At 39.4% G+C, this 18235-nt stretch overlaps 1 protein-coding gene across 5 annotated transcripts in view; it reads left to right on the forward strand.

The window, feature by feature from the left end:
- ADGRG6 (adhesion G protein-coupled receptor G6) overlaps positions 1-18235 on the forward strand; it is a 170657-nt gene that overhangs the window by 96435 nt on the left and 55987 nt on the right. For all 5 annotated transcript variants that reach the window (XM_019488390.2, XM_014605563.3, XM_019488389.2 and 2 more), the window contains 3 exons: positions 1458-1543; positions 7461-7513; positions 7626-7685. In XM_019488390.2, coding sequence (XP_019343935.1) covers positions 1458-1543; positions 7461-7513; positions 7626-7685 — 199 coding nt within the window. The remainder of the gene's footprint in view (positions 1-1457; positions 1544-7460; positions 7514-7625; positions 7686-18235) is intronic.

The following is an 18235-nucleotide window of genomic DNA, read 5'->3' on the forward strand; positions in this document are numbered from 1 at the left end:
TTTGCAGTCCCAAATTTCAGCTTCTCCAGTAAAGTACCATCAGTCATCCATTTCAGCGCATGCAAATTCCTTAGCCAATTTATCTGCTTCAGCAAGCCAAAACTCCACCCCTTATACACCACTGAACCTACTTACCAGCTCTCCCAAATCAATTTTATCTTGTTTATGTAACTCCTTTGCTGACTTGAACTGCCCATGTGGACCTGAGGCCAAATACAGTATGTCAAGGCATTAAGCTAGATGTAGAAAAAATCATCTCATCTGCTAGATATGCAGTTTGTAGATATAGAATTTGATATAGAAATACCTGGGTTTAGTGCTTATACATAGCTTCATGTAGTATAAGACTATAGAATAGTAATTTAACAGTAGTAGGGAATTTGTAACATCCTTCAGATACAACTTTAAACATAGCATATTCCATTAATAATATAGGGTCTTCCATTGCTGTCTTCCTAGCTACTAACCAGTAAAGCTCTCAGGAGACTACAGGGATAACTGATGATCATCTATTTACTATCCCCTCCCCCACCACCTACAGCCCCAATATCCAGTATTTTTTATTTTATTTTTAATTTAGTTTAGATTTTCTTTTTCATTTATAGTACTTATATTTTTATGATGTGGGAGGATTTAAATTTTGAAAAACCAAAGATCAAGCTCAAATTTAACTGGGAAAACTTTGGAAAATCTGAATAGCATAGGAAAAAATCCAGTCCTGATTAAACTTAAACTTATATATTTGGAATTTTCACTCCCTGCCCCCAGATTTTCTCAGTGGTTTTTGGTGGTTTTACATCAGTTATCTTTTTATAAGAAGAATTTTCTGTAATCAATATTCTGAAGATAGTAACAAATACCTTTCCTGTAACCGGGGGAAAGCGAAGCACTTTTCATTTTTGCCTGCTGTTGTTCTCTAGTTTCCTGAGAGTGATGACAAACGTAGAGTAACGCTTTGCTAGTCTGTCTGCATCTTGCTTTGGGTCACCATCTGGTGGTTAGTGTGAAACTATTTAGCACTAGTTTATAAAATGTATGTATAAATGTTTATTTTTTGTATATATATCCTACATTGAGATGATTTCATTCACATATGACACTCATATATGCTTCTATAAGCATGCTATCCTATATATAGACTATATGAGTATATATTAATATATGTAATATATGAAGTATACATAATGCAGCACTATATACGTATATGTTTGTATATGCTGATATAAAACACATGGTATATGAAGTGTTATGTATACTCTAATGTGTATATACATGATACACACACACAATGAGACTACAAACTCAAGAGTTTTATGTGCCCCAGAATGTGGGTTCCAATATCTTTCAAGACAGTAAAAAATAGAGAAATTGAGAAAAATTGATAATAAAGAATTGACAATAGGTCATAAACAATATTCAGTATTTCTAACTTTTGTAATACCATGTTTAATGGACAGGTGGGCTGTTCTACAGGATTTCTATTACTGTCTACAGTTCCAACATTGACTCAAAGTCAGAAGTACAGAATGTGGTGGCCAAATGGGTAAGTTGAGTTTCTATTAATGCAGTAGTACCTGAATGAATTTGTCCAACAGATTTCATCAGTCTGAAAGAATTGGAAGAAAGAGGTACATCAAACAATCCTGCTAGGCTAGTGTGAGCTCTATAGAATAGTATTTTTCTTTATGCTACTTCTTTGCACAGTGCCTATTACAGGAGGGGAAAGATGGAAGGGCCTTGATCCTTGTTTGAACTATAAAGCTTTATGAGTAAATTTTTTCTAAGAGAGAACTGTAAATTCTGTTTTCTTAAATGACTTGGGCACTCAGAGCCAGATATTTCGAAAGTTTTTTTAGATCTGGCCTGTCCATCTAGCAGGCTGTGAACTGCTTGCAGCCCACAAGGAGTTAACTTGCAGCTCCCAGGCTCCCTCTTGGGTGCTCCTGCCATTGTTCTTGCTGTTGCTTCCTGGAGCCTCTGGATGCCCCCTCCCTCTTCTGGCTTGTGCTTCCTGTCCCCACCCATGTATGTGAGGTGGCATGTCCCGAAGTCCCTTGGTTTCTGGGATCAAGGTGGCCTGAGCCGTGGTGGAATCCTGAGGCAGCTCATGCAACGGGAGACCACAGAGGCAGGGGAGCCTGTGTGTTGGGGGGAGGGAGGCACACAGCAAGAGAGCCTGCATGGTGTGTGGCCCAGGGGTGCATGGCCTGCAGGGATGCAGCTCCAAGGCGTTGAGAATTTGGGCAACCCTCCCTTAAATAGTGGGATTTTGAAAGCACTCAAGCACCTAAATCACCCATTAAATTAAATGGGTGATTGGGCTTTCAAGTCACTGATGAAATTTTGCCTAAGTTATATAGGCACTTTTGGATATGTTCCTCTTGAACAGAAATAAAAATAACAGCAAGTAGTGCTCATTTAAAATAAACACTTTAAAATCAAGGTTTTTGTACCCTATTCCATCATTATGTACTTCTCCAGTCTTTAGCTCTAAGGTTAGCAACTAGGATTCCCTGCAGTTGTATCAGTCTTTGAGGCAATGCGATTAATTTGTTTGTTTGTTTTTAAATGAATTCATGGGCCCTCTGGATAAGGAACTTGTGAACTTCTTCATTACATGCCAGGTTTTAATACAGAAGCTTCCTCGCTCTTTCATTCACAAGGGCAAGGAGTACTTATCTCATTTGCAGTTCCTCATGGCAGGCACTTACATGGAAAAATAATATTCTAAAAGTATTACACTTAATTTTTGCCTGGTAATAGCATTAGATTTTAGAATTTAGAGAAAGCAGTACCACCAGCAATCTATAGACCAGAATTTGATATATATGTGGAACCATGCACGATTTCTACATTTGTCATAAAACCTAGAAGGTACATTTTTTAATTGCAGCAGGCATTTCCTATGCAAGGCTGGGTTTATGTTAAGAAAAGGAATCTGGAAATATGAAACCTTCCAAATGTAGCTGGCCATGCAGAACTGGATGATCTGTAAACAGAGAACTTTAAAGTTATGAGGAGAAAGTCAGGAAATAATAGTCATCAGGCATGAAAAAATATCCTCATCAAGCTGCTGTTGGCATAAAAAGGTCTTCAGTTGCAATATTTCTTAGACCAAGGGAAACCTGATGTTGTTTCATCTAATGTTGATGTTTGATCTTAGCATTTCATATGTAATTAACAGCTTTAAAGCTAAAGTGTACAGCAAGGATGAGATTGCTTTGAAATATAAAGTAAAATAAAATAATAATTTTCATATTTATAAAAGAAGGAAAATGGGGCATTTTTTGTTTATGGGGCATTTTGGACTTTGAGCCAGGACATACCTCCTTCCTCCCTTTTATCATATTAGGAAGGCTATTATTATTAGATCTGTGTAGAAATAAAATTATGCTTTCTTTCTTTCTTTGATTAGCATGGCCCCTGCGCAAGGATGACACGCAAATTCTTTCTTTCTTTCTTTCTTTCTTTCTTTCTTTCTTTCTTTCTTTCTTTTACTTAGGGATGGAAGAGGTGGATGGCCATGATAAGTTTTTCTTCTTACTTTTGCAAAAGTCTAAAGATAATTAAATGCATCCTAAATTTAAATAAACTATTTCTGCCTGTCTGTGGAAGGCTTTGATAACACAATATCTGAGGTGATACTTGGGCCATATTTAAAGATAATTTACTGACCTAAACCATGTTTTAAAGTCAAAGCTCTATAAATTAATAGCCTTACCCAATGTATAAAATTTTAACTTAATTCAAGGAATAGAAGAAAAAATAACTTAGGCTCATTATCTTTTTTTGATGGTTTGAGGTGGGTGTTTTTATCTATGTAGAAAACCAGTTTGTATTGTAGCTTTTCTCTGTCATTTTATATAATAAATGTTTGCTTTAGTATGCTATGAAGGGGGCAGCATGTTTGAGAGATGTAAATTAAGTTGCAACTTTTTGGAGCATAATGATCTTCTGACAAAAGATTTATGGGTATAGGATTTACATGGTAGTAGAGGGCTTTGAATCTGTGACAGATTGTATGATTAAAATAAAGTCTAGGGATTTGATGGATCTGGTGGGTCAAATGTTCACTGTAGTCTTAGACTTATAGGATCATAGAATAGTAGGGATGAAAAGGACCTCTGGAGGTCATGTAGTCCAACCCCCTGCCTGAGGCCAGATCACCCATATCCAGCAGGGGTGTGTAAAGCTTCAGTCGCCAATTTGATTTGGAGAAGATTTGGCCTGATTCAGAGGCCAAATCACCAAATCCAAATCAAATTGGGAGACCAAAAATACCTCTGAATCAGTTCGGAAAAGATTCAGAAAAAGATTCAGAGATTCAGATATTCAGAAGGCAGTCTTTCAGGGAAACAGAAACTGAGAAGAGGGAGGGGGAACAGGGGGGAAAGTCTGATATCTCTAGCTGGCCAGTGATTGTGATCTTTCCCTGAGTCCCCTTCCAATCACAGTGCTGTGGGGGCAGGGACATAGAAACAGCATATAAGCCTCTATCTGCAGGCTTTCTGTCCCTTTTGTGAACGGTTTCTGCCTGAGCAAAAGAGGGGAAGGCAGCTGGCCCAGAAACGGGTGAGTGGGCAGAGATCTGACTGGCACAAGGAAGGTCCCCTGTTACAGGCTACCATCCCTGCTTAAATCTGCCGAAAAACACACACAAGTGACATAAGTTTTGCTTTCAGCAGTTTGAGGTACAGCTTCCCAGAAACCCCTGCATCTATCTCCTTGAAACTTGGCAGGTTTCATGCGAAGGGGCTACCATCCCTGCTGTTTTCATCCAAATCTGCCAAAAAATGACAAAGTTATAGGTAATTCTGTGATTCCCCATTATAGTCTATAGCTGAATCACCAAATCTCTCCGAATTAGCGCCGAATCTTCCAAAGCTAATTCGGCCGAATCAATTCAGGACAGTGATCTAAATCTCTGAATTGAATCACTGTCCTCTGAATTGGCTGAATCCAAATCTGAATCGAATACTTCTGTATTCGCACTGGCCTACTATCCAGCTCATTTGATACAATTCGTTGTCTAACCGATTACTAAAACTACACAGGCAACCCTGTCACATAACCTCAAAACACAACACCTTAACCTGCTTTAACAGGTAAAGCAGGGAGACAACAATGGCCAATTGCCTGCTGCTGCAGGAGTATTAAAATATTTTTGAGAGATTCAAGGAAGAACCCCCTCTCCCCATTCCCGCCCCGTCACTACAGATGAAGGAAAAAACCCCACAGTCTTTACCAACCTAACTGTGAGGTAAACTTCCTTCCTGACCTTGGTTCAATATGGTGATTGATCTGACCCCCCCACCGTTTCAGGTAGTTGAAGGCTGCTATTAAATCTCCTCTCAGTCTCCTCCCTAATGTCTATGAAATCCTCTTCTCTAGACTAAATAAACCCAGCTTCCTCAGTTTTTCCTCATAAGCTATGTCCCCAGGAGGGCTGGAGGTTGGGGAGCTGTGCCAGGTTCTTCCTGGGGGGCGCGTTCCCCCAGATCTGTGTGCAGGACAACAGCAGGCTGGTGCTGCAGGCTGGGGCCAGCAGCAGCACTGGACTGTTCCTGGCACTCAGTGTGGCCCTCCCAGGGAGTGCAGAGCAGCAAGAGGCACATCCCACCCACACCCATTGACGGTTCTCTCCACAACTGGCACCAGCTGCTCCCAGAGCTGCTGCAGCAGGGGCTAAGGTGAGTGCGGACAAGCTGCACTGCGCCCTGTGCCGCCCAGTGCTCTGCTTATTCCTACTCACCCCAGCACCTGCTGCAACGGCCCTGGGAGCAGCTGACACCAGCCGCCTACACCAGGGTATAGCACATCCCAGGAGCTGAGGGGAGTGGGTACAGGCGGAGCCCAGGCATGGGGGGGACAGGCGAAACACAGTGCAGCCCAACAGCTGCAGGCAGCTGGTGCCGGCTGCTCCTGGGGCTGCTGCAGCAGGGGCTGGGGTGAGTGGGGCCCCAGCCCCATGACCCTTTCCCCTCCCCCCACAGACTTACCTGATTGGGTGGGGGGCACCTATATAATGACTTATGGGTCTAAAAATGCTCATTGTGTAAGAGCTCATAAGTGCTCATTGCATAAGAGTGAATTCACATATACAGAACCCGCATAAATCGAGGGAAACCTGTACTGTTTGCTTCTTACTGACCTACTGCATGTGAATAACTGCACTCTCTCACCCTGCATTATGGAAGAACTGCACGGTGCAAAGCTAGTCTTCGAAGCAGTTTGGTTCATTCAGATGGTTCATACAGCATGGACATAAAGGGGATCAATAGTAGAAGTGTGTGATTAAATTGCTTGCAGTTCTGCCTGAAGAATGGGAGACCTTGCATCTTCAAGTTGCATCAAATACTGTCTACTTTGCATGCTAATCCCACAATGAGGTTGGAATGGAATCAGTCATGGTGTGTGGATTACCTGTTATACTGAAAAGTTTGATTAAATCTCTCACCGACGTGCTTTAGGAATCACTGAATATGGAGCTTTCATTCTGTAGAATGGGGCCAAGAACATGTTATTTTCCCAACCAGTATAAAGTGCTCTTTGACATAATATAGGTGAACATACTTAGAATGAATGTTCATGGCAGGCAACAAAGTCTACCTCCCCAGTAGTAGCACTCCTCTTAATTCTCAGTCTTTCCTTAAGACCACAGTCTGGGTGGGGAATAAAATGTTATCAGTATCTGCTTCACCCTCTTCCCCTCACCACACAAGGTTCCCCTTGCTAATTCTTCTCAGTCTTGAGAATCTGTCTCTGTCACACATGATGGCAATGGCACTCCACTCAATCCAGTTCCCACAGGCAACCAAACCAAACCAAACCATGCATGGTATTTGCAAATAGTAGGCTTCATGGATCTCTTACCTCTATTTGTGAACTGTTTAGGTGAGGAGAGAGACAAATAAGTAATTAATGTCTTCAAGCACTAAAATCTTTGACTCTGTATCCTATAAAGTCAATGGTAAAATTCCTGTTGTCTTCAAAACGGCAAGTCTGAACACCTACTGCAAGTTTAAAAATATTTCTAATACAAGATTAAAACAGAGGCTCAGCAGCAGCTTTTGATGAAACCATAGCATTATATTTTCCACAATATTCAGCATCCGAAAATCTTTTCCAACCACATCCTCTCTATAAATAGTAGCATGGGGGTTTAAGTGTCTCTTGTACTTGTCTATTCTTACAAAGTACATTTAGTGAAGTTCTCCCCACTGAAGTGCCCCTCCCCAATAGGAAAATAAAATCAAACTTTATAAAGGAATAATTTCACAGGAATGGGAAGATGCTCTCTGTTTTTCTACATAAAGGTGATAAGCAAGGGCAAGAGAGAACTTTGTGTGGTGGTAGAGAGGATGGACAGGGTTCTGAAGTGGGTTTGTGTTTTTATTCTTCTTTTCATGTATAATGTAGCACTACTCCATCCTTATGATTATTCTCTTTGTATTTTTCAGCTAAATCAAACCTTCCAGAAGTGGAATTACACTGTATTTGTGGTCAATATCAGGTAAATGTCAGTGCTGACTAGGGTTAAATATCAATTTATGCCCCTTCTGGGAATTGGGACAAATAAAATAGGACTCTGCTCTAATTGATTCTTATGTTTCTCTTCTTTAAAGTATTCAGTCAAGCACTGCGACAGAAGGGATGAAGGAGAAAAGAAGCATTGGTGGTCAAAGGTAACTTTCTTGGAGATTATTTATTGATAAAAGTAAATCCACTACTGAAATCAAATTAGTTCATGATTACACACTATGGGCCACACCCTGCCATTTCATAAATATTTGACTTGTGAGGCACAGATGTACCTTGCATCAATATCATGATGGTTATTTCATTTAAATTACTTTGGTCTTAACTACCTACTGTACTGAAGGTAGCATAGGTCACCAAGTCTTATAAAACTTAGCTAATCATGTTTCCAACTTAATTTTTACCTGTCACAGAATGTTGCTGACCAAGTTCACATCTATGGTAAGCCAAGTGAATTCTTCTGTTGCAGCATAATCTACTTTCTGAAATGGCAGATCTCAATCTTTTAGAATCCCTAGTACACCTCCGTCCCCCTCTACAGCCCTATCTTCCACAGCCTGTCAACTCACAGTCAACTTCACCCCACTCCCAAAGCTCACTTTATCTTGTTCATAATCCACCATCCTGTAGCCAGCCTCTCCCCACCCCCACAATCCATTCTAACAATCATTTGGTATTCTAAATAAAAATAATAAGTAAAAAAATTAAACATCCAACCCCAAAAAGCCTTCAACTGCAATCCAAACTGTGTTGTGATATTTAAAAAGTTTTCCTGAGAAGTAAAACCACATCAAAATCACTATTTGTTAAAGATAAACACATTCAGTAGCAGGATTTCATCATATTTTTAAAAACATTTCTCTTAGCTCATGGAGTTTGTTGCTGTTTCAATCTCCACTTCATCCCACTGTATTTACTTTCATATTGTAAGTAGTACAGCTGCTGTAAAATTAATCTAGCTATTACAAATGTTCTTAACATTTAATAATGGATTGCTGAATGTGTGCACAGCAAATAAACAAGTCTCTTCTTGACACTTTACTCCTCACATGTGATTTCCAAGGCAATGTGACTGTATATAAGTTTCATATCGAACAGTTTTTCAGAACAGTACAATATAAAAAGCCTGGTAGCAAAAACAAATGAAGTCAATGAAAATGTTCTTTTTAACTACAGTGGCCTATGGATGAGGACCAAAATACTATCTTCATTATGAATTTTTTTATTTTAAATGCTTCTTATGTCATACATGATGAAAGCATACTTTATAGACTCTTGTGTTATTATATTATACATACCACATAAGACCAGTAGTAAAACTCACGTTAAATTCTACCTTTGAATACGTTGGATAACCTGATCAAAGTCACTGGTATTGCATGGTTTAATAAAGGATGACATTTAACCCAATGGGTATTCTGTGGAAAAAATAGAAATCATACTGCCTATCTTTGTAGAGTTGCTTGGGGTTTTTTTTAGTATACTTAAAAAAAATATACTATACAGTATACTATACTAGCATGCTGTTTCATTTTCATTGCCACATACTGTGAAATATGTAGGGAAAATCTGTGCTCTTCCAGTTCTGTGGACTAAGTACATATACATTTACCATAATTCACTGCCCCCTTATTGCCAAAAAAGGAGGTTTAGCTTACCATTCATTTTCACTAATCCTATGTCTAACAACCAGTCTTTCAAATCCTTGAGGTTCACATATGTTTAAATATAGTCATTTGCAATATTTACAAAAAGGCAATCATTTAGATCTCAGATGAAGGCCCAGAAAACTACCTTTCTTGTTACTTTTTCCTGATTGTTGACTTTAAAATGTTTGTTAAAATTTTCAAGTTTCAGGTTTGTCTTGGATAAGACTCTAAAGAAGCCATGAGGCCCTTGGAGTGTAATTTCTGGCTATAAAAAGTTTAAAAAGTTATGAGTATAAATCATTATCCCAAAAGCAGTCAACTTTTTTTTTTGTTGGGGAGTGGGGGAGTTGGGTTTTTATACTTTGAGGATGATCTGGTAGAAAGCTAGAGCTAATTTCTTCTACTTTTCTTGCTCCTGAAGGTTTTTCATGTGTTTTTTGGTAATTGAGTTTTCAAAGATTTAGGTTTATTTTCACTGCTATGGATGGTTGTAAATCTGTGATTCTTAACTAGGTTGCCACAGCAAACATGATTCACAACATAAACCCAGAGATTTCAAATAGGAATCCATAGTGTTAAAACCATTCCAACCCACTGTGGCCTTTTTGAGGTATTTGCAATAGAAGAACTGATGTATTATTTTTCTGTAATCAATAAAAACAAGTGCAAACTAAGCTGGTATTCTTTGAGGGGTGCCTTGAGTCTATTGAGGTGTGCCTCGAATCTTAAAAAGGTTGAAAACCACTGCCTTTAATAAACCTTATCCCTTAGTTTCAGGAAGCTCTATACTTAATCTGCCTACTACTATTTCATTTTGCTTTTAAATATTTTTCATTTGATTCTCCCTCAGATTGTTTTAAAACTAAAACTTCAGTACTAGCCCATAAGCAGATATGGCCTTTGCCCTTATCTTCCATATAAATTAACTTATTTGCTTTTATCTTATTGAATCTTCCATTCATTTGGTTTTCTGTAACTTTGTCTTCATATTTCTAACAGATCATTGCCTTGGTTCCTTAAATTACCTTTCTTCATATATGCGCTTTCTCTTGCATTCTCAAGCAATTTTTTAACATTCTCACTCTCTCTCTTCCCCCAGCCTCTGTATCGCTCTTTCATGCAACATTTTGAAAATAATTGCTCACAAACTGTTCATCTTTTTCATTTTCACTTCTTTTACTGAATCTTCTTTCAACTTTATTTGGTAGATTGCCAGCTGTAACTTTTAAAATAGCCTCAGCATTGTGCAGTTCCCCATCCACCCTACCTACAAGTGAAGGAGGAAGAATCAATAGAAACAGAATAATTCAGCCTGACAAGTGGGACCTGGCAGTGAAAGACAGGAAGCTGTCATTTTTGGCATGTTAAAAATAGCCATTTTCTAAAAAGATGTTTTAAAACTATATTACATTCTGGGGAAGAGCAAAAGGAAATGAAAATATGGAAATGACTTGTTATTCTTATATTACTGAGCTCTATGAGCTGACACAATCCAAAGTACACTATGCTTATGACATATTCATTGTACATGATGATGAGGAATGCGTGAAGTGCCAAGTCCAGAAGTGCATATCATTATCAGCACCTTGACCTATGTAAAGAACTCTGGATACCAGCAATGTAATATACTGCTTTAGTAGATTATTAATTCTATGAAAAAATGATTTTTTATCATAACTCTACTTCAATGTTTATGCATGTTTAATTTTCTTATCCTATTAGCAATAATCAGAAGGTACCTCTTCAAAGCAGAGTTGAACTTGAAATGGGATATAAATATAATAGTTTGTGATCATGGTGGACTTCAGCTCCATCAATTTTAAAGTTAAAAATAAAATAAATTTGGCGTGTTCTTTCTACACAAAAAAATTGCATGTATGTTTGTTTCTTTCATTGATTCCTTGCCCTTTTTGACACTACAGTAATGCTACACATTTCTGCTACTGCTGCTGCTGCTTTTCCCAGAAAGGTCCTTCAGATCCTAGGTGTAGCCATATGACCAAGGTTGGGTCACTTGGGTAAGAAAAATGGCTTCTGCAGACCCATTCAGCACCCCTGCTTTCCTTGAGCTTTTTCAGTAACACCTTTGCAGACCTTAAGCTTTGATATAATTTACAAGCTTTTCTCCTCTTAACACCCAAATCAGATGATGCTTGTCGCAACCTTCACTACCTGATTGTCATAATGTTGGCCCATTCTCTGTAGTTAATCACTCCTACCATGGAAAATAGCAGTAATGCCACTACTGTTTAACAACTCCTCCAAATAAAAATACTGTTAACCATTGGTTTTGAAGACAGGTTGCTAAACCTAAGTAGAAACCTCTTCTTAGAAAAGAAAAGAACTGAGAAAGACAGCAAAGAGGCCCAGGCCCAGTCCTGCCTACAGAAGTTAGTGGGAGTTTTACTGTCAGTTTCAATGGCAACACTCAAACTTCTGATGAATTCTTGGTGCTAGTTGTTTAGTGGAATGTGGGATGGGAAGGATCCTTGAGATTAGAAAGATTTAGACATAAGATATTTACTGTGAGCTGACTAATTAGCTCTGTGATAAGGCATCAGCATCTACATGGGTGGTGCTGTTAGGCCAGAGTAAACTAATTAACTCCACTATAGGATAGCACTGCCCAACACAAGTACTATCATACAGCAGAGTTGGTTACTCCACTGCAATACACATGTAGATGCCAACCAGGGATGGCTGGGGCATGAGAGTGCTACAGTGTGGGGCTGCCTGCTGGCTAGCCCCGCACTGTAGCACCCTCATGCCCCAGCCAGCCCCTCCACAGCACATTGAACCAGGTCAGAGCAGCTCTAGGCTGCAAGGCTGACCTCCAGGCTCCTGCTAGCCAGGAGTTTGCCACTCCAGCTCAATGTGCTGCAGTCTCAGGCATCAAGGAAATGTGTGAGAAAACACAATGTTGGAACTTAAACAAAAGATTATAGAGGAAACGGACATAGTTTTAGAAAATCCTATTCCTCCTAACTGCTTTCAAATATATTATCAAATATAAATACCATCATTTCTGTAAAGTAATGTAGTTGCAATGTGAGTTCATATTTTAAAACATCTTGAGTCCTATAGCTGGGATTTTCAGTCACCCAGTATAGGTCCAAATCTGCTCTCCTTGAAGCCACTGGAAATTTTACTATTGAATTCAATAAGGGCAGAAATGGAACAATGATGAAGATTTTGAAAAATTCCACATTTGCTTTTTTTTAAATTGTTGTATTTATGTGTAATTTTTTTGCTTGTGAAAATTATTATGTTGAAAGTTCTGAGGACTGAAGTCCTCTTGGTGATGCAAGATTATTCTAAACCAGTATGCTCCAGCATGCTTTAATCCTGGTTTGTAGGTAAGAGGGTGACAAACTGCAAACCAATCAGCTTGGGCCATTAAGAACCTTAGATTAATCTCCCAAAGTCTTCTATTGAAACTTTCCATTGACTTCAGTGGGAGCTGGGTTGGGCCTGAGGTTATCAGGCTAACAATTATAGCTGTGTGTGTGTGTGTGTGTGTGTGTGTGTGTGTGTGTGTGCGTGCGCGCGCGCATGCATGTAAGTGCATATGTGTGTGTTTTGGGATTTTTCATTTTACTGGTTTTTTTTCTAATACATTAATGAAAATATATAATTTTGAGCCATTGATGACTACTGGGTAAGGATAGTGATCATAGAAGGAAATCAGGTAGATCAGGCATGACTTGCTCATGGTGAATCCATGCTGGCTGTTCCTGATCACCTTGTTCTTCTCTAAGTGCTTCATAATAGATTGAGGACCTGCTCCATGATCCTTCCAGATACCATGGTCAGGCTAAAATGGTCTTTAACAATCCAGATTATTCTTCTTCCCTTTAAATATGGGCACTATATTTACACTTTTCCAACCATTTGTGACCTCAGCTGACTTTCGTGAGTTCTCAAAGAGGATAGCTAACAGCTCTGACATTTCCTCAGCTAATTCCTTCAGTAACCGAAGGTACATCCCATCCAGTCCTGCCAGCTTGAAAGCATCTAGTGTCAGTAAGTAATCCCTAACCTTATCTTCTACTCCAGGCTATTTGCTCCTTCCCTATCTTTGATGTCAACTGCAGTCATCATCTGGTAGCTGCCCCAATTTGTGAAGACTGAAGTCAAAAAGGCATTATATACTTCAGACTTCTCTGCATCATCCATAACTAGTTTGCCTTCTGCATTTTGCAATGAACTGATTGTGTCTTTGGTCTTCTTCTTTCTCTTGGACAAACTTGTAGAATCCCTTTTATTGGCTTTTATGTCTGTTGCCAGTTATATCTCAAATTGTGTTTTGGCCAGATGCATTCATGGATTTTCAGGGGCTCAACTCCCTGAAATATGATTACGCTAGGACCACACAGGTGCCTAATAGTTGAATAGGGTCTGGCCCTAAATTTGTTGTGAATTGGGATGGCAGTGATTGCGCTCTAAGTTAACCCTTGATGGGATCTGGCATAGTTGTTCGATAAAGCGCTCTAAGAAATTGCTTTAGGTTAGTACACATCCATCCAGGGTTCACTTAAAGGAGGACCTGCCATTTTTAAAGCGCTTTATGTGCCATGAACATCTGTTCTGTTATGACTGTAAAGAGCTTTCTGCGCACTTAAAGCACATTAAGTGTATCATCTGTACCTAGCCATTTTGCTCAATTATTTGCATTTCCATACTAGATCTATGTAGAGAAATGTGACTTGAAGACACACAGAGCACATCCAGATGAGTACACACATGCATTTCCCCAGAGACAAATAACAGCATGCTTAGTTGTGCCACTGCTCCTTGTTCCTGGAGAACACTTGTGCGTGTGCACTCTGGCACACAGTAAGTTACCCTGAGTGGGATAGGGGAGGCTGGGACCAGCAACTGGGCTGGCCCCAACACCTTTACCTGGGGGCCTCCCGGGGCTCCAGCAGCAACAATCTGGGTCCATGGAGTATGGCCAGCAGCCGGAGTGTGACTCCAGGCAGCCAGGCTCCTATTTTGGGTGGTGCATACTGCTGCCATTTGCACTGCCACCCTTTTTTCTGCCTTTGGATTTTTGACACTGAGATCTCCCAGCATTAATACTGTGTGTGGACTGACTTGCAACTACAGTTAGTCCCAACTCTGTCCAGATACACAGTGTTACTGAGCAGTAACTAATCGGGTGTAAATTTGATACCTGCCTAATGCAGGTATCAAATTTACTCTCAAGTTGGCAGAACTCACCACATTTATTGCACAGTACAGGTATGCATGTGTAGACGTGCACCTGTACTGTGCGTAATAAATGTGCATGTGTAGATGCACACACACACACACACACACGCAAATTAGTTTGTTGTTGCCCCCCCAGGTATTTGTTTTTGTTTGGATCTTAACCTGAATAATTTAGTGCTAGCTTCTTACCATATTAGTAAAGCTTCTAAATTATCTTTAACTGGAGAAAAATATGTGTTATATTATGATGTGCCACACCATCTGCACCTTCCTTTTCGAAATCCTAGATATGCCCATGTTTATGCCCTCTGTTTTATAAACACATCAGAGTGTAGCATGTGCTACCCTCCTCCTTCCCTGCCAGCTCAGTTCGTCTGGCTGGTGAAGAAGGGAGCAGGGTCATAATCCTACCTCCCTCTTTGCCCATACCAGGCACTTCTGAATCTAGTAAATCAGGGAGCACAAGGATGTGGACAGCTGCACACAGTAAAGAAAATGTTTTATCTTTCCCCTATCTAATGTGCCTGTGCCAGAGGAGTCCCATTGGTAATTTGATAACATTGATATCAATTATTTAACATTGATAGGAGTGATAATAATGCCCTCCGTGTGATAAAATTTCATAATACTTTCTAATAGAGTTATGCTATAGTATCCCATTTGCTGTAGTATTCTACTTGTTCCTTACATAGTATAGGATAAAGGATGATTATGTGTTTTAAAGTTGGAGATTCTCATACTTCCAGCACTAACCCATGGTTTCATCATTGGCATCATTACATGAAAATTGACCCTACTATTTCAAAAATTTAAAATAAAGGTTATTGTTATATTATCAAAATGTTCCCATTCTGGGATCTGTTTGCTACAAATAGGGAGGTCAGTGCTCAAATAAGAATTATGTCAGTTATCAAGTTACATTATGTTATGATTTGTTTCAGGACATTACATGAGTCATTTGGGACAGCTTACAGTGCTTGCAATTTAGGTAATAATATGTAGGAATTTCATGTTACATGATATGTACATACACAGTATTATACACAATATTTGTAGTATATAGAATCATAGAAAATGAGGGTTGGAAGGGACTTCAGGAGTCATCTAGTCCAACCCCCCGCACAAAGCAGGACCATCCCCAACTAGATCATCCTAACCAAAGCTTTAAAAACCTTCAAGAATGGATATTGCACAGCCTTTCTAGGTAACCAGTTCCAGTGATTTACCACCCTCCTAGTAAGAAAGTTTTTCCTAATATCCAACCTAAACTTGCTTTGCTGCAACTTGAGAACACTGCTCCTTGTTCTGTCATCTGCCACCATTAACAACAGTCTAGGTGCATCCTCTTTGGAACCGTCCTTTAGGTAGTTATAGGTTGCTATCAAATCCCCCCCTCAGCCTTCTCTTCTCCCGACTAAATAAGCCCAGTTTCCTCAGCCTTTCCTCATAAGTCATTTGCCCCAGCCCCCTAACAATTTTCATTGCCCTCCACTGGACTTCTCTAACTTGTCCACATCCTTTCTGTACTAGGGGGACCCAAAACAGGACACCCCCACCCCCCAGGGGCAGCCCAAAAAGCCAATTACACAAAGCCAATCATCTAATCATGGAAGTCAATCAGATTGATCAGGCATGACTTGCCCTTGCTGAATCTATGCTGACTGTTCCTGATCACTTTCTTATCCTCCAAGTGCTTAGAAATGGATTCATTGAGGACTTGTCCATGATTTTTCCGGGGAAAAAGGTGAGGTTGACTGGCCTGTAGCTCCCTGGATCCTCCTTTTTTCCTTTCTTAAAGATGAGTGGGCACTGTATTTGCCCTTTTCCAATCGTCCAGAACCTCCCCTGATCGCCACAAGTTTTCAAAGATAATGGCCAGCAGCTCTGCAATCACATCAGCCAACTCCCTTGGCATATGCCTTGGTAAGGAGGTAGCCTGGAATATACAATTAGACCTGATCTATCATTACTCCTGATGTTTCATTGCCCTTGGCCATTATGTGGATGCTGAGTGTCTATTCTGGTTAGCTAGTAGAAGTTGACATAATTTGACAGGATCCAGTAACCTTTTATCTCTAATTTCCTCTTTGTAGACACCTTGGGAGTGACAGCAATATATAGTTTTTAAGGTACAAGTAGATGAGAAAGGCCAAGTTTTTTTGAGGAGGGAATGGTTAAGTACTGGGATCCCCCTGATTTGAATCAATGGGTGCATCTACACATGCATCAATGCACCATAGTTACTGCACATTAAGCTAATTCAGTGCACAGTAACTGGTGCTACTGTGCAGTAGCCGACACACATCTTTTTAGTGATGCTAATGCACAGTAAATTAGTCTGCTGCATATTTAGCATCCCATGTAGTACCCAGTGTGTAGTAACTTTCATTGGTCCTCTAAAAATAAATACCATATTAACCTCTTTTCCACTTTTGGCCCTGTGCTTTACAAAATATACTAGCCATTCATCAAAATCCTCCACAAGCAGCACCATATAGAGGTCATTGTTATGCATTAACATTCAGTTGAAAGCAATAGAATGCAGGATGAAGCTGGTATGTCTGAGTGCACAGCAAGCTTGATATATCCAGGAAGATTTGAAATTCTTCTGCAACACTAAATATGTTGTGGCCATCAACATTACAGCAGATAGGTTACTGGTTTTAATATTTTATCAGAAATGCAATTAGAAAATGTGCATATTAGTACAAGAGCAATTAGATTTTGTTCTTTAAAAAAAACCCCTAAATAAGTGTACATATATATGTATGTGTATATGTATGTATGCATACATATACTCCAGAATATAAAGTGTGCCTTGTTTTTGAAAGGCAAAATGAATAAAATAAACATTATTCTGTAGAAAGTAACTGAGCAGCAGGTAGGGACCAAATCCTGCCCAAGTTTTGCTCTCTGTGGACACGTCTACATGTTCATTAATGTGCCCTAGTTACTGTACATTAAGTTTAGTACTTGGTTAACTAAGTACTAATACAATGTGCAGTAACTTGTGCTACTGCACAGTAGCACCAGCACATGGAGGTTTTCTTGTGATTGTGCAGTAGCATATTAGCATGGGTTTTGCCTGGCACACTACTGCACAGTGTTATTAGGCTACTGCGCAGTAAGCATCTCATGTAGAAATGCACTTTGAGTCACCTACAGATTTTACTTTTACTTTTGCCCATAACCAGAAACTGTTCTTACTGTATTTTTTAAATATATTACACATCACAATTTCTAGCAGCTGGTTAGCAGGGGTGGGGGGTAAAGTGTATTCTGTAGGTGAGAAAAAAATTGATTTTTTGTGTGTGGTTGTGTGCATCGATACGTACATGTGAAAAATATTCATTTTGTCTATTCACAAATAGTTTCTAAAACAGCAGGATTTATTATTTCAGGTTTTTGTATCTGAATACAGAAAGGAAATATGTCCTATCTGATGTTTTTTTAAAGGCTAAACAGTCATCCATGCTTAGACATTCTTCTTATGTCAATTGTTCTCATGCCACTTCACTAATGAACCTACTTTGAAAATGTCTGTCACATCTATCCTACTTTTAAAAGATGTCAAATATAAAGAGAGTTAATTCTGGTAGCCAACAGCAACATCTGTATAATGATCTGCAGTTCTTTCACTTTACCTAATTCAGGTAACATTGGAAAGTCCTGCTGTTAGCTGTCATCATAGAGGTAGCTTTCTGGACAATTCTTGCAAATGTAATCCTAGCTTGTGTAGGCAGGCATACCAAAAAGTACCCTCCAGTACACTGCCTACACAGTTCCTCCCTTGTGCTCTCCTTCCTTAAGTGGTAGCAAGACCCTTCAACTAA

Source organism: Alligator mississippiensis, chromosome 1 (genome assembly GCF_030867095.1).
Source record: "Alligator mississippiensis isolate rAllMis1 chromosome 1, rAllMis1, whole genome shotgun sequence".
In the NCBI taxonomy this organism is placed as follows: Eukaryota; Metazoa; Chordata; order Crocodylia; family Alligatoridae; genus Alligator; species Alligator mississippiensis.